Source organism: Anabrus simplex, chromosome 1 (assembly GCF_040414725.1).
Source record: "Anabrus simplex isolate iqAnaSimp1 chromosome 1, ASM4041472v1, whole genome shotgun sequence".
In the NCBI taxonomy this organism is placed as follows: Eukaryota; Metazoa; Arthropoda; class Insecta; order Orthoptera; family Tettigoniidae; genus Anabrus; species Anabrus simplex.
This window is the reverse complement of record NC_090265.1, coordinates 648,199,431-648,217,456: the sequence shown is the minus strand read 5'-3', so window position 1 is coordinate 648,217,456 and position 18,026 is coordinate 648,199,431. Positions and strand designations below refer to the sequence as shown.

Genomic DNA, 18,026 nt, shown 5'->3' with positions numbered 1-18,026 from the left:
TCCCCAGCAAGAAGAAGCAAGATCAACTCAAAATATTATTCACTTAAAACCAGACAACTTTGAAAATGAATAGTAACCTCAGAATCAGAATACAACCATTACAGAATAATCAGTCTATGTAGTCAACATATACAGCTGAGACACACTAAATTTACATCTGAAACACCAACAACACTTACTTTCCCAAGCTATCATCAATGTCACCACGGCTAGGTTCAGTTCCTCGCCAACGACCAACACAGCTTAATGGCATCAGTTCATCAGCAGGATAAGCATTTTCCTGTGGCACATCAAAAGTATAACGTAAATGACACTGTAGTATTGTAGCAAATAGAGTACCTCACATTAAAAATCTTTGAAAACAATATATGGTAAATACGATACTAAGTCACATTACTACTGTAAAATGAAATTCTTACAAATGCCTTTTCTCTGCAGACATTTTATTACCAAAAGGTCTCCATAAAAAAGAGTTAATTAAACTAATTAATTATGTGTACTTACCATGTATGCTCTGTAAGCATGGTAAAACATATCTCGTGCTTCCTCCCTGAAAAATAAAATCATAAATAGCAACTAATTTAAATTATGAATTCATATTTGGAAAGATAGGAAGGTGAACAGAAACTGTTAGAAAAAAATACAAAGACAGGTCAATGTAATAGAAAGAAATAGAAGAGAGAAACACAAACATGAAAATACAAAACGATATACACAATCCCCATATTTCATTCATGGTCTTATTCAAATTAACGACTGTTGATGTTTCATTACAAGTTAGAAACATCATTTGTCCGTATTGACTTTGAAGTTCTCTAAAATAAAAAACTTGAGGATTTCCACCTTTTCATATAGGCCTAATTCTAATCACACTTTGCGATTAAATTACATAATAAAAGTACATGTTTCAGTACATGAACACCAGATGAGTTACAGCGGCTGCCAAGACGGGCCATGTCATTTGAGGGGCGACAGCCGTAAGTATTAACAAGAGGACAACCGCTTCAAATACTGTTTTTCATACATTTCATAACAGTTACAACACCTTCTGTGTTCCCCCTGCTATACCTATATTGTCCCACCACCTTCCCATACCCCCATCCTGTCTGCACCAATCTGTGAATTCAGGTCTCCTATGAGACCTTCATGGACGGCCTTTACTAAATCATATAAAACAAACTGAGTTTTATCATCCTAGTTGCACCTGGTCTGTGATGCATATACCTGTACCAGCATTAGTTTCTCCTTCGTTCGATGCGCAATTGCCTTTATTTTTCTTTCATTCAACGTACTGAATATCAGTGAAATCTTCCAGGTCATTTGCCACTGTGAATTCAACTCCAATCCTCGTGATCTTTGATGTTCCCCTGCCATTGTAGGGTACACAGTTTCTTCAATTTCTCCATCCATTTGGTTTCATTCAGCCCCAGGATTGCTATTTTACTCCTTTCCATTATGTCCACTAATTCTTTCCTGTAACGCCAAATATAATGATGGGTCCCAATTTGAGTTATGACCTCTCTGAGGTTGGTGCATAACCATACAGCCATGCCTATCATCAGGCCATAAGCTATTACACGTGGCATAGGTCTATTCATGCTGATGTCTATCTTGCACTTCTAGGATCATACCTGAATTGAAAGTAAAGTAACAAAACTATACACTGACTTGCTAGACCAATATAATCAAGGTTTCTTTCTGTTGGGGTTAAAACCCTTGGCTCGTAGGAGTCTCCTGTCACACCTGCAAGGCAGCAGCTTTCTGATTTTATGTGGCATTTCCTCTACAAAGACTTCAACAACCACAAAAAGGAAATCTTTTTCCCATAGGTATTGGTTTCTCAACCCTCAGCTACGACGTTCTTAGGTACCATCTACTGCCGCATACGGAAGCAGGATGTGACATGATATTTATTAATTTTAAAATGCAGATCTCAGTGATGCAGTTGGATAGTCATCACTAGAGCCTGGAAGTTAGGCATTTATTTTTGGTTAAAGTAGGCAGGCAAAAAGGCACTTGAAATACTGAAAATAGGCAGTACTGTAATTAAAATAGGCACTTATTAGGAGTGAAAGCAAAAAGGAATCTCACTCATTATTAATGAAAATATGTATTTTAAATACTCATTCATTTCTTTATCATCAATTTATCACATAATTAGTGTACTTACTCTTACTTTCCTTGGTTACAAACAACAACAAGGTGTTTTTTCAAAGTATCAACTGTCATAGACAGACGCTTGTCAGAAAGAATATTTATCATCATGGAAAAGGAACGTTCTACTTCCATTGAAGTGATTGGCGCAAATGTGAAACAAGCTATTTCGGAAGGACACATGCCAGTTAAAACAGAATTCTCACCTTTCAGAACATCACGAATGTTCATTTTTTCATGTCCACATTAGCACTCAGAACACGTTTACACTAACACTGCTTCCTTTTCCTCCTGGTGCTTGCAGCAACTGATCTACTGCATCTTTGAAGATCACCATAGATGATACCAGCGAATCATCTCTTTTCTCCAACTTCAAGATTGCTTCCGGTATCACACTATAATGTGCCAGACCATTGCTGAGCTCTTCATGGTCCAACAACTATTTTACCTCGTGAACTGAAGCAACTTCGTCTACTGATACGGCATGAAGTATCTCACGTATCTTGTCCAAATTGTTGCTGTAATATATAACTGCTGAGATCCACGTTCCCCATCTGGTGAGAACTGGCTGTGGAGGTAAATGGAGCTCTGGTGCCACATCCTTGGAAACCCGAATTTGGGAGGATGATTTTAGGAAGATTTTCTTGGTATTCGAAACTAACTTATCCACGTGAGGATACAAACTTCTTATCTCTTCAGCAATTCTGTGCAGTCCATGGGATAGACATGTGAGGTGGAGCATTTTAGGAAAGAGAACTTTCAAGGCTGTAGCTACTTTTTTCATGTAAGGTGCCGCGTCTGTGACAAAAAGTAGGACATCATGCCGTATTCCATCCAGCCAGAGTAACATTAATGAATTTGTGAACAACCGTGTCACTGTGGAACCATTTGCTCTCTCCATCTCTTCTGTCATCGAAAGAAATACTGATGATAGGTCAGTTTGCTTTGATTCCATAGTTCCAATGATGACGTTGGCCACGTAACGTCCCATTGCATCCATAGTTTCATCAGTGGAAATCCAGATCTTTTCTGCAACTCTGCTTCGAATCCTCTGCAGGGTCTCTTCAAAGGAGATATTCAAATACATTTTTCTTAATGTGGATTCTGACGGAACTTCTTCTTTAGTGTACTTCTGCAGAAACGTCCTGAGGGATTGATTTTCCAGTTTTCAGAACAGAATTCCAGAGTCCAAGAAAGCTTTACATAGATCCAGGGAAAACAGATTGCATGCTGGATGTTGTAACTGCTGTTGATATTAAATTGATCTTAGGGCCAACAATATTTAACCTAGACTTATGTTTCGTTGTTGCAAAATGTTGAGTTATAAAGTACTTTTTTTCGCGATTAATAGATTTTTCACAGATTTTACAAAAGAGTATAGCTCCATCAGCAGAAAGTGTATCCGAACCAAATTCGCAGACATAGCCATGTAATTTACCACGCAACGATGAAAATTTCGGCATGATAAGTAATAATAAAATAATGTTATTTGCTTTACGTCCCACTAACTACTTTTTAAGGTCTTCGGAGACGCCGAGGTGCCGGAATTTAGTCCCGCAGGAGTTCTTTTACGTGCCAGTAAATCTACCGACACGGGGCTGTCGTATTTGAGCACCTTCAAATACCACCGGACTGAGCCAGGATCGAACCTGCCAAGTTGGGGTTAGAAGGCCAGCGCCTTAACCGTCTGAGCCACTCAGCCCGGCGATAAGTAAGTCAGCGCGAACCCGAGTTGCCTTTAAGTTCAACAGTAAACTAACAGCTTCTTTTATGTTTGACCTGTTAGACAGAAGTGATTTCCTCCCTTCCTCTGCATTATCTTATTTTGAAATCGGGAATACCAGGTAATTACGCATTGTCACAGCAAAAGGGGTATGAGGAAGGAGAAGAGACGTACTTCCCTCATTTTCTCTCTTTCCTGGTATTCATTATGCTTGTGCATTCCTTTCACAAATGAAGGTTCTGCTATTTACAGAGGTTAAATGAATGGGCTGAAAAAATAAGCTTTTGAATGCCTGAACACAATAAACGATTTACAGGGAACAATATTCTAAACAGATATTTGTGACGGCAATATGTAATTTAATTCATGCAACCTTTTTTGTCTTCGATGTATGGAAATTCATTATGCGCTTTTTAAAATGTGTAAATCGCAGAAAAAATTGCGTAATGATCAAAAAAGGCAAGAAAAGGCTTTAAATCTTAAAATAGGCAACGGGAGCCAAAATAGGCAAAAAAAGGCAAAATAAAAATTCTCTCTACACTTCCTAAATGCACGAAAACATATTTATCTCTATCCGATTCAATATATCCAGTCAGATAAAAAAGGCATTTTGCCTAACTTACGGGCTCTAGTCATCACTCTTTTGTTCCGAAGATTTCTATCTTGATACCAGTAAAGGTTGGTGACGACTGAAGATGTTAAAATGAGACAACTATATGATATTGGCTTCTGGCGTGTCAACTCTTTGTCATACAATTATTTTACTTGAACAGGCACCGAGGAACTCAATTACTTAGTTAAATGTTAAGTTAATAATTTTGCAACCAACAACACTGAATTACATTTTAGATTCCTACCTCTTAACTTAAGTCTTTGAGTGTTAAATAAGCTTTTAATCGATTACTGATAGTCTGGCATCTTGCACTTGACCCGAGTTCCTGTAATCTACCTCCACCTCGTCAAGGACATATTGACTCAAAAATAGTTTGGTCTTGATCAGGACTATGTTGGCTATGATGGAACTAGCAGCTGCACTCATTCCATTAGCTATTGCTATTTGTTTCACATCACACCAAAACTGAAAGGACTAGGAAACAAGTGACTGTGCCCTTACTCAAGGTACGACCCCCAGCATCTGTATGTCGTGAAAATGGGAAACCAGAAAATTGCATTTTGAGAAACGATAGAATTTGAAATGATAGGCTGCTGCTATTCAAAGAATATCTTGGAGGAAAAAGAACAAAAATGTTACACAGAACATAGTTTATGCCAGCTCTTCCTTTTCTCTCTCTTTTTCTTTTTTTGCTAGTGGCTTTACGTCGCACCAGCACAGATAGGTCTTATGGCGATGATGGGATAGGAAAGGCCTAGGAGTTGGAAGGAAGCGGCTGTGGCCCTTCAGGGCTCCCGACAGTGGGATTCAAACCCATTATCTCCCGGATGCAAGCTCACAGCCGCGCGCCCATAGTGCACAGCCAACTCACCCGTTTTTTTTTTTTTTGTCTAGTCAAGTACTACCTGTTAACATCTTGTGAGGAAGAATTTTTTTTTTTCCTAGTTGCTTTACGTCGCACCGACACAGATAGGTCTTATGGCGACGATGGGACGGGAAAGGGCTAGGAGTGGGAAGGAAGCGGCCGTGGCCTTTATTAAGGTACAGCCCCAGCATTTGCCTGGTGTGAAAATGGGAAACCACGTAAAACCATTTTCAGGGCTGCCGACAGTGGGGTTCGAACCTACTATCTCCCGAATACTGGATACCGGCCGCACTTAAGCGACTGCAGCTATCAAGCTCGGTGAGGAAGAAAAATGCTAGTGAATTTGAAGTTGATGGAAAAATTAAATAATTCATCATCATCATAAATCCCAAAAACCAGCATGCAAAACGACTATGGATCTTACAACCACTCAGTTCAACCTCCAAAGGTGGAAGAATTTTAAATATTGTAAAACTTAGTGATTAAATTTTGATACGGAAAATAAAGTTGATTACTTGCAACACCTCCAGAGGAAACGAATGGTTAAACTCATCACCTCATGGCCTTATTCAAATCTGTGACCCTACTGAAAGACTAGCTGGTTTCAATTTAAATCCAACAGAATAGTCAAGACTGAACAGAATTTGGTGTGGAACAGCTCAAACTAGCACAGCTCTACATCAATGGAACTGGATACTCTCCTTGATGTGATGTGGTTGCAGAGTATAAAACATATTATACAGGAGTGCCTTCTACATTCATACCCTGGTTGCATGGGTGAACACCACTTGTTCACTCCTCAAGCAATCACATGGATTACAAACCTTTTGATCCAAATATGAAAATATGGTCCTAATGCTGTAAATTGCTATTTTGTAAATGTATTTCTCATTGTCTAAAAATGTTATTTGCTTTACTTCCCAATAACTACTTTTACAGTTTTTTAAGACACCAAGGTACCAGAATTTAGTCCAGAAGGAGTTCTTTTACGTGCCAGTAAATCTACCGACATCAGGCTGATGTATTTGAGCACCTTCAAATACCACCGGACTGAGCTAGGATCGAACCTGCCAACTTATTGTCTTGTAAGTATCATACGCTAAATAATCATTGTCATCATCAATCACTGGCCCCTAAAAACCACATGCTGTCTTACCTTGCATGTATGCCATTCTAGTGCTTCCCTCCTGCAGTCTCTCCCCGACACCCAACTGGTCTTTTTTCCAGCTCATCTCGCCCAGTCTTTTGTGGTATTCCTTGGGTATTATAATTTCTGGCATTCTCACCAAATGACCACCACATTGGATCAATCTGCTTCTCAGGATGTTTGAGATCGATTATCTGTCCATCACATTACACATCTCTGTTTGTCCTCTGTCTCCACTCGCCTCCATTTTTGATAGTCCATAGGATTCGTCAAATTACTTTCTTCTCAAAGATATTGAGTTTGTTTCAGTTAGCTGTCCAGTTTCAGAGCCTACAATAAAACTGAACAAGTGATGGTTTTGTGCTTCTATCTTCGACATGAAAACTTCGGATTGCAGTGTATGATCTTAAAGAAACTGAATACAGTATACAAGTATTATCTCAATTATATAAATTTTTCAAAGGGCATACCTTGTACTTTAGAATCAGAAAAAATATGATGGTGTCAAGTATTTGAGAAAGACACAGGACTTGCTGTGGTATTTCCCATTGGGAGACTTCCTCTGCACCCACACTACATTCCAGATATGGCCACAAATGTTTTACTTTAGAGATTTTCAAAGGTGAAGAAACATTTAGCTGGAGAATTATTTGGCAATGATGAAAGCATAAAGGATGCTATCATAGACCAGTTGAAGCAACAGGCAATACTTCCTAGAACTGTTAAACTGGTAATAAAGTTAATGTTAATGTTACTGGTTTCACGTTCCACAAACTATTTTAACAGTTTCCGGTGACACCCTCAGAACTTTGTCCTGCAGGAGTTCTTTTATGCACCTCTAATCTACAGACATGAGACTGGCATATCTGAGCACCTTCAAATACCACCGGACTAGGTTAGGCTCAGAACTGCCAACTTGGAATCAAAAGACCAGCACCCTACTGTCTGAGCTACTCAGCCGGTCAAACTTAAACTGGTTTCCAGATACAATAAGTGTTTAAATGTCCAAGGTAACTATGCGGATAATTTATGTCTTCATAAAGTGGCAAAGTTAGACCTCTTGGCCCTCTCTTACATTTCAATTTTTAGATTTTTACAGAATATTTACAAATATGGTGATCAACTACAAGTCATAAAAATCTTACCATACAGTATATTGTCCGGTAAATAGGGAGTATATAATACCTGATGAGTACATATGTTACTACATCATATATTCATTAGTTTAAACTGGGTGGGGTCTTACCAGAGACTCATAAGCCCTCACCTTTACACCTTTACTGCGATCCCTAAATACTCTAATAACCAAATGAAGAGATCTGTAACCTTTAATTACAATCCTGTTTATATAATCACCCCAAGAAGAATTTTTTTTTTTTTTTTTGGTCTTTTACAAGTTGCTTTATGTCGCACCGACAAAGATAGGTCTTATGGCAATGATGGTATAGGAAAGGTCTAGGAGTGGGAAGGAACCGACCACGGCCTTAATTAAAGTACAGACCTAGCATTTGCCTAGTGCGAAAATGGGAAACCATGGAAAACCATCCTCAGAGCTACCGACAGTGGGGTTCGAACCCACTATCTCCTGAATACTGGATACTGAGAATAGTCTCTTGCAATACTGGATACTAGCCGCACTTAAGCAACTGCAGCTATCGAGCTCGGTCTAATGAAGATCTTTCCTTATATTAACACCTAGGTACTTAACAGCGATCCCCATGAGTTACTTTCATCCCATGAACACAGTAATTAAAACTCAGCAGACTTCTCCTCTCGGTGAAACTTACGACCTGACTTTCTACCCTGCTTACCACCATCATCTGCTGTCCATCGAACAACTTTGTTGAGGTCGTTTTTGCAGTAGCTCACAATCCTGTAATTTATTTATTACTCTACACAGAATAACATCATCTGTATGCTTCTCAGGATGTCCAGGACCCAATAGCTGCCCCTCCCACTACACATTTCTGATAACGATTCCAGTTAGACATGATAATCTTCTGGGAGTTTGCCATGAACAGGGAAGCAAAGACTTTGCTCTGTGTCTCTAGAAGAGAAAACACATCTGTCCACCAACAAGACTTCTCTGACAATGATGGTTTGAACTTGAAAACATTCACCTCCACCTAGACTTCCTTACATCTAACAATCCAACTGCACATGGTTATACGCATATTTATGGGTTGTTGTAAGGATGTATAGGAGAGCGCATATAAGTCTCTGGTAAGACCCCAACTAGAGTATGGTTCCAGTGTATGGAACCCTCACCAGGTTTACCTGATTTGAGAATTGAAAAAATCCACAGAAAAGTAGCTTGATTTGTTCTGGATGATTTCTGACAAAAGAGTAGTGTTACAAAAATGTTGCGAAATTTGGGCTGGGAAGACCTGGTAAAAAGGAGACGAGCTGCTCGACTAAGTGGTATGTTGCATAAAACTATTTTCATGTTTTTTACCCGTACTGAACTTGATACTAATTGTTGCAATTCTTGTTTTTATTTTCCACCTAATTCAATATATTAAAATGTCTCTAGAAGGACATTTCATTACAATATAACACTAACAGGGACATGTTTCGCTCATTATATCAAGCATCTTCAGCCTCATTTAAACAAATATCTCAAGGTTAAGTCTTCATATTGAACCTTCTTATGATTAATTTGTTCATTAAAATTGTTTTACATTAAAATATTACTAGTTACACATAATTAAAAAGAATTAACAAATTAAAATATAGCTGTGATGGACTAGATATTGATCACAATTTACTGATGTCCAAGACATAGTAATATTCTAAACATCTGTAAGATTTGGCTAAAAACTAGTAATTCCCAGTTTTTATTAACACTATTTAGTGCTAAGTTATTTTTCAAAGTTTAAATGTCCTATTTAAAATTAATGATGTTAGAGGATTAAACTTGCGATGTTTACCTCCTTCTCTCTTTCGTTGTACTTTCAGTTTAGTTGAGAAACCACTACATTATTAAAAGATTGTGCATTGAAGGTTTGTGGTCTGCTGGAAACATCATACTAGTAATCCTCACCAATCCTCACCTGGTTTGAGTCAGCCTATTTTTACACTGATCTGTTTGTTATTGAAGCGTGGTTAAAAGGGACACCAATAAATTATACTTAGCTGCTGGTGCATTGTTTCAGTACTGCAAAAAGTACAGCTAGGCACTAAAGCGTGAATAAAGGGACACATTCATCCACAAATGTTGCAGTGAAAAATAAAAACAAGAATTTAAATAATAAGTGGTATGTTCCGAGCTGTCAGTGGAGAGATGGCATGGAATGACATTAGTATATGAATAAGTCTGATTGGTGTTTTTAAAAGTAGGAAAGATCACAATATGAAGATAAATTTGGAATTCAAGAGGACAAACTGGGGCAAATATTCGTTTAAAGCTACGGGAGTTAGGGATTGAAATAATTTACCTAGGGAGTTGTTCAATAAATTTCCAAATTCTTTGCCATTATTTAAGAAAAGATTAGGTAAAAAATAGATTGGGAGTCTGCCACCTGGGCGACTCGCCTAAATGGAGATCAGTGGTGATTGACTGAATACTTCTGCCTCCTGTAAATCCTTACATCCCCTTGTAAATTAACGATTCCTGCAATGTACTTCTTGGAACCTGCTTCTGCCTTAAAGTACCTAGGTCTATACATACTGTTCTATTCTTCTCTACAACTCATGTGACTGCCAATTATGCTTGCCATCATGGGTGGCACTACCAATGACCCTTTGCAGGTGAAAAAGCACACAAAAATGACATGAAACAATACCTGAAGTAGCATAGAGGAAAGATCCTTCCTTTACGCCTATGCTTGCCAGGGACCCACAAACCCACCCAAATAAGTATTCTTACTTATGTACGAGAATTAAAACATAGACTGTGTAAATCTCACATTTGCAACTATTTCCTGTGTTGCTATTAGCCGACTTGGGCAAGCTGTGATAAAGACAAGTTGTCTATTGCCTCCGATAGATTTTACATCATGTGTGCCTACAAGGCTGCCAACTTCATTGAAAATGAGGAAACCCTGCAGTTTCAAACTAGCTTGTAACCTTATTTTTTGTCACATTTTAGCAGGCCTCCAGGGGATGATAGAGGTCTGTTGACTGCTTAGCAACCCTAACCTGGGGGTTTATGCCCCCCAACCCCTGCATTCCCTTTCCTTCCCCTCACAATAATGGTATTGCCCAGGCAATATCCTAATATATCCAGACAAATAGTTTTGTCCAGACCATGTCCTACCCTACCCAGACCAATGGTTTTGTCCAGACCATCTCTTAACCTATCCAAACCAATGGTCTTGTCCAATCTTCTCTCCTCTTCATTCTCTTGACACTGGCAATGCTTGTTTATTACCAGTGACACTGTTAAAAACGTGCCACTTTGGATCTCTAACCTATCTCTTGCAAAGGGTCAATGGAAGCTTCACCCCTTCATGTTATCCTTAGCAGACTTCTTTGCTAAATTCAATTTCCTGGTAAGATCCTTCAATTTCTCCTTACTTCCACAACCTTTCCTAATTCTGTTTCATTCCAACCAGCACCTCCTCAATCTATTTCTCTAATATAATAGGCCTATAGTGGATCTTTCCCATTCCTTAATCTTTAAAGGTAGGCCTATGTACTATCTGCACACTTTTTAGCGATAGATTTGTGTACGGTTTTGTGGAGTAAGGAGGGAGCACTTCCAGTCCCGTTAGTACTGCCAACTGAATGGAAATGTAATCTGAATTGAATTGATAATATGATCGATCGATATGAATTTTCTAAACCTTTGTTATTTTAAGCCAACAACTGTGTCACACACACATTATATAACATTTCTTGATGCGAATCTTATTCCTAGAGTGAATTCTACAGTTTGGCTTTGCTGTGTAAATAACAACAGTACTAGTACGTAAAGTGTACGCCAGACGTCGCACAGCGATTCATAAGCTATTCATAGTTTGTGTTTCAAAGATTGCCAAGGTCGACCGCTTCAGCACTAGGGTGTAAATCTATCGCTAAAAAGTGTGCAGATAGTACTTATTTTCACACTCCTCAACAATTACCTTAAATCCAACCCATAGGCTCTTTTTACTTACCATTTTCCAACAATCATAAATAATGTTTAAAAACTCCCTCTCTTTTCAATCATATAGTATTCCCTAATACTCTTACAACCTTCCTTCCTATTGCATTTATTATTAACTATGACAAAAACAGCTTCCTGATAGCCTACACCATTTATCCCTTCAGTTTCTTCATAAGGCTCATCTGTTTTATCAGCACCATGTCAAGAAAATTTCCCTCTAGTTGGTTCCATCACTTTCTGATTCAGCTGTCCTTCAAAGATGCTTTATACCATTTACACAGCGGCAGTTCGTGCATGAAGAGCTTTGGGGCGGCGCAAAAACATTTAATGCTTTTTCGTTCTGTAATTCATTACATACATAAGGAGATGGACAAATGTAGCGAAGTAGAACTTATGTGGTGTGATATTCAGTTCTACAATGTTATCTTTATTATTTTGGATGTAAACATTTTGCTCTTCTATTTCCAAGAAAATGGTATAGGTTTTCAGACTGTGGCTGCTGTCCAGCAAGCACAATGTTTTCTCTTTAGTCATGAGGCACTTGGACTGTGGCAGCAGGGCCCTGAGTACGTCCCCTGACTTCTCAAGAGTGCGGGGTGCGGGAGGAGCCTGGATGGACGATATGGCTTGTCAGGGGAAGGAAGAGTGCAGGCGGGTGTATGTCTTTCTGGCAGAGCCCTCAGTAGGTCCTACGAGTTAACAAGTGTGCAGGGTGCAAGAGGAGCCTGGAAGGATAATATCGGCTTGTCAGGCAGGGGAAGGAAGAGTGCAGGTAAGTGTAAACGCTGAACGGCGGAGCCCTCAACAACATTGCCAACCAATTTGCAACGTACCCAGGCTTCGCCCCCCGCCACCCGTCTTATATTAATTGTTGTTAAGAGATTAATTCTAAAACATTTTACAAAACAATTAATTCCATTATACTGACTATTTAAAAGATTCATTTGTATAAATGAGCTAAAATGAAAGATTCAAAATGTAACCATAACATGACTGCACTATTTCTAGGGTGGTCAAATTGTTAAATACGTTGTCATGCTTTGAAATTTGAGCAAGGAGAGAGAAAATTCGGGAGTGCACTATTTATTTGTTTTCATGAATGTAATATCACTTGTGATTGTGATCATTGTAACGTTGCAGTGCCATAGTGGTCAGGATTGCATTAGCCGTTAGCCTGTTAATGTGTGTACATAAATGCCATTGTAGTGTAGTTAATTAATGTTGTAGTGCAAGCAGATTTCTATTAAGCCAGTGTCATCGTATTATATAATAATAATAATAATAATAATAATATCTAAAAGTATCGTGTTGCTGGTCGGTGAAAACTGGACCGATTGGGGAGGGGAAAGAAATGGCGGCACAGCCCTGCCAGAGTAATATGTCATGAACCGCCACTGCATTTACATTACCTTCCCAGTTAACTTTTGGTAAATTGAGATCGCCCGCCACAATAACATTCCTTTCTGCGTCATTCCTCACGTAGCTGAATATCTTGTCAAATAATTCCGCATCAGCGGCAGCACCACTCTTTCTAGGTCTGTACACCCCAAAAATATAAATTGCCTATTATCTTCACACGTAGAATTACATGTTTCTTATCCTTCGCTTTTTCATCGTTAATTTAATTTAATGCAGCCAATGGCCATGGGATAGTTATATACAAAAATACATGGAATATATGTTCACTTAGAATACCATAGTTCTCCGGGTTAGTCGCTACAAAATTTGGTCAAGGTCACCACTCTTTTTCCACATTCCTGGACGTGATAGCGATCACAACGATTCTTGCACAGCCGACACATATAATCCTCCTGCGGATCATGATGTTTTGTATTGTCACATATTCTGTGATGGAAGCCATGTACCGCAATTCGTGTCATGACATGTCGTAGCTCATAATATGATTGTTTCCAATCTTGAGTCATCATGGCATCCGTGGTATAAAACGTGCTCCATATTTCCTTTTTCTTTGAATGAAGTTCTTGTAGAACACTGTTGTAGGCAGGTGTAGAATGTAGTAGCATCCACTCTCGCAGGTCCTCTATGAAGAACCTTCTTTCTCTTACTAGTTCGTATACCAATCGTGAGGGAGTAAATTTCGATAGGCTGAGAACTTTCTTTAGATAAACGGCTTTCGTCTTCTCTAAATCGCTTAAATTACCCTTGGTAAGATGGTCCCATGTTAAATTTAGTCCATAGGCCTAAGTCACTATTGGTGAGATCTTCACTTTAAAGAGCTTCATCGCTGTATCCACTGAGAGACTCCGCAGATGCTTGATTTCATTCATGGCTATTACCGCAGCAGCGAACTTGTCTTTTATATGTAGCATGAAAGTGGTACCCGTGACCTGCAGAGTCATTCCCACGTACTTAAAGGAGGCGGGCGTCGATAATCTCTCACTCATATAATAAATTGTGTCTTTCGATGCAATTTTCCCTCCTCGTCTGAATGTCAAGACTACTGTTTTACTTGCATTCAGCTGTAAATCATTTCTACCTGCCCATTCCACTAATCTGTCAAAAGATGTTTGTAGATCTTCACTGAACGAAGACACAATTGCCATACCATCCGCATAGACATAATTTTTTTTTATAGTTGCTTTATGTCGCACTGACACAGATAGGTCTTACGGCGACGATGGGACAGGGAAGGGCTAGGAGTGGGAAGGAACCATGGAAAACCATTTTCAGGGCTGCCGACAGTGGGGTTCGAACCTACTATCTCCCGAATACTGGATACTGGCCGCACTTAAGCGACTGCAGCTATCGAGCTTGGTACATAAATGTTTACATTCTCCGCACTTACTCTCCTGATTGCGTCCATGGTCGCTATGTTGAACAGGATTGGGCTCAACGGATCCCCCTGAAGCAGCCCTGTTGTTTGTTATATCGGAAAGGACGTTGTAAGTTGTCGTCAATTTGTACGTAGTTCTCTGCAAGTATATTTCGTATCAGAATAAATAGGGCATTATCACTTCCAATAAGCAGTTCGAGTTTTTCTATCAGTAATGTTTTGTTGACCAAGTCAAAGGCCTTTGAGAAGTCGATGAAAGCAACATGTAGTTTCTGCTTCTGTCTCCCTGTTGTTTCTAGTATGTCATTTTGTAAGCACTGAACAGCATGTAGAGTAGATCTGCCCCTACGAAACACAAATTGCTCTTCCGGTATCACATGGTCCACAAGTTCTGTTAGTCTTCTTTCAAGGAGCTTAGTCAGTATTTTAAACAGAATGCATTCTAATGCAATACCCCTGTAAGCGTGTGGGTTCTCATTATTTCCTTTCCCCTTGTATAGTACCTTTAGTGTGACGTATCTCCATTTGTCCGGAATGGATCTTCTTATGAGGCACTGATTCATGACGGATGTCCAAGCTGCTTTGAGCTGTGTAATGCTCTGTTTCAAGTGTTCGTTGAATAGGTTATCTGGATCACAAGCCTTGTGGTCTTGACTTTTCCGAATTACCTCCTCTACCGTGTCTTCTGTGAACAGTCGGGTAATGGTAATGTTGTTATTGTCGTTCTTCTTGGATGGTCTGGAGTCCTTGGCCTGTAGTACCTTACTGAAATGTGATGTCCACATTTCATTGTCATGTGCCTTGGGAATTTTTGTTGCCTTGGTTGCAGAACCCTGTAGGGATTTTGTTCCGCTCTTTCTATGAATTTAATTTCAGTTATACGCTGGAATGCTTCCTTGGCTTCTTTAATCACCTTCTTGTAAAGCCTCCTTAGTATGTTTGTACATTTGTTTCTGTTTGAAATCTAGTCACTTTATGTAGAGCATCTAATGCATTCCTCCTTGCCTGGTAGCAAGCAGCAATGAACCATGGTTTAGCTCTATGTTTGTTTGATCGTCCTGTTACCCTTGAGTTTTCCAGCATATTTTCTATGATATTTACTGCTTCGTTCAGATTTCCCAAACGTATCCTCTCTAAGAGATCCAGTGTTCTTGCTAATTCCTGAGCTAGGAGGGCCCTATCAACCATCCTTGAATTCGTCTCTTGTCGTGGGTGTAAAACCTCATCGCATCCTCTGTCTATGATGAAGGTCATCTCCACTGGTAAGTGCTTCCTGACAATTACGTCTTCGAGAACTATCTGTTTCTTGAGGTTGAGTCTCTTCATGTTTGAGAAGACGAGGTCGATTGTGCTGCTCCCATTATGTGAGAAGTATGTTTTCTTCTCTGGATCATTTAGAAGGTTCAAACCCTCTGTTTGTAGGAAATCTAGACAGAGTTTTGTCTTCGTAGTCTGATAATCTATTCTACAGTTCAGATCACCAGTCATTACGAAGGGCTCATTCTTATTTATGTTACTGAAGGCTGTGCTACATTCCTCTATTATGATACTTTTGTGAGTGTCTGGTGGGAAGTATACACCCATTATGGTGCACATTGTAGTTTTTACAACTAAAATGTTCTCATTTTTAAAAATCAGTTCAAAAGGTGATAGACCTGGACTTATTATAATCATGAAGTACCTCCTTTTTGGCACCCTTTCGGCCCCTGCGTTGCTAGTACATGGACCGCGTACTGATCTGGTGGAGTCCATTCCTTCGCTTTTTCATAGCATACAAACTCTACTTTTAGCAGAATGAATACTCGTATTCCCTTCAAATCTAACAAACCCAAAGGTTTTTGAAAGAGAAATTATTGAACATGAAGAGACTGGCTAAAATAGCAAGACCTTCTAATCAGCACTCTAATGTTTGAAGTAAGAGATCGATGAAAATACTGCAGTGAAAATGTCCTAGTTGTAAACTGTACTATCAAACAGTCCTTAAACAGCTTATGTATTATTCATACCTAGCAACTGAAAGTAAAATCTAAAACCATTATCCCATGGAAACATGCAAACATTTGCCCAGTGTTACATAAGACCTACATTGTGAACCACCCCTTTAAGAAAACATCACTACACCCTTTACTAACATCTTCAAGAGTAATATATACTTTTACATGAGAGAAAACGTGTAGCCTACTTTGATTCTTAATAAATTCAACATAATACTATAATTTCAGTCAATACGCCTAGGCCCACACATAACGTAAAGAAATCCTGTCATAAAATTAATGTCACACTGGACAGACAGCAGCATGCTAAATTAAAAAAACACAGTGGCAAATACAGGCACCTAATAACCTAACTTAAATATACTCACTTAAGTTCTTCTCTCTCTTCATTTGACATAGCCTGTGCCACATCTCCTAGATGGGCCAGTATAGTAGAAAGCCCCAAACAAAAGGTAAATAGAATCATTACAGCCAGTATTACTTTCTTGGACGAGCAAAGGCCTCTTCCCATTTCTGTTTGTCGACGGATATAAATCTGATACCTAACCTTAACCTGCTGTCAAGAGAAGTGCTGTTTAATTCGAGAAGTGTAATATGCCATACTGTCAATTACAGCTGATTTGTTTCAAAATTAAATTGCTAGGATTAGCAACGTTATTATCTACATTTGCATAACAAGTTCAACTGTAATCCTGACACTTTATACATCAAACCCTGAGTCTTTTACGTAAAATTCGTGTCATTTTTCGAAAGGACACCTTTCCATAACCAAAGTCTATTTACACAAACACTACACTAAAAAGTAACTACAGTGACTATCGTCCACCGCGGAATCATCCTATAACAAGATATTCCACTGTTTCACTAAAAAAAACATACTAAAAAAATTCACACGTCACAGAATGCTAGGAAAGCTACAGAACACAAGACTGTCTCAACCTATACATATACTGCAAGTATCAAAGAGTAATATGAAAATCCTTCGCTGCAGGGATTACTCCCTGCTTCGCTGCTGATGTTACCAACAATCAGAAAGTAAACGTGAATCGAAAGGTAGGCTAGTCTGAAAAATCTAAAAAAAACTACTTCTATTTCTACTTCTACTACTATTTGTTCTAGAAGATTCCAATATACACTAGAAAAATAGACCTTAGGGATGTTTAGAGAGTCACACCAGGCATCAGTACGGGAGAAGGAAAGATGAAGATTACTACAAAAAAAAAAAAAAAGAATGAATTACCGACAGGTTCTTTTCGCATAACAGAAAGGGATAAAGGGGTAAGTGTGTGTGTGGGGGGGAGGGTCGAATTAGAGAGGAATAAAATGGAATACAAATGTAATGTTTTCTCCACAAATTGGGGGGGGGGCACCCCTCCCCTAGACCCCCCTAATCGCAGCTACTGGATGTAAGGATAGTTTATTAGGTTGTCCAATAATAGAAGGTCTTTGCTGAGATCGCTCCATCAACTATTACTTACCCGTGCCTATTCATGTGATCATGTCACTTTTGGTTGCAATAACAGTATACAATGTGCTAATTGCGTCCCTTGTTACTAATATCTCGTGCTGTTTAACTGTTTTTGGTGATGATGTTGTTGTGGTTGTGCTGGTGGTGTGCGGGGTGGGGGTCATCGTCGTTTTCTAATC

At 39.0% G+C, this 18,026-nt stretch overlaps 1 protein-coding gene across 1 annotated transcript in view; it reads right to left on the bottom strand.

Annotated features, from left to right (window-relative positions):
- Edem2 (ER degradation enhancer, mannosidase alpha-like 2) overlaps positions 1-17,313 on the bottom strand; it is a 212,239-nt gene extending 194,926 nt beyond the window's left edge. The window contains exons 1-3 of the mRNA XM_068225114.1: positions 16,748-17,313; positions 505-550; positions 180-280 (exon numbers count right to left, since the gene is read on the bottom strand). Coding sequence (XP_068081215.1) covers positions 180-280; positions 505-550; positions 16,748-16,890 — 290 coding nt within the window. The 5' untranslated portion in view covers positions 16,891-17,313. The remainder of the gene's footprint in view (positions 1-179; positions 281-504; positions 551-16,747) is intronic.
- Between the last annotated feature and the right edge of the window lie 713 nt (positions 17,314-18,026).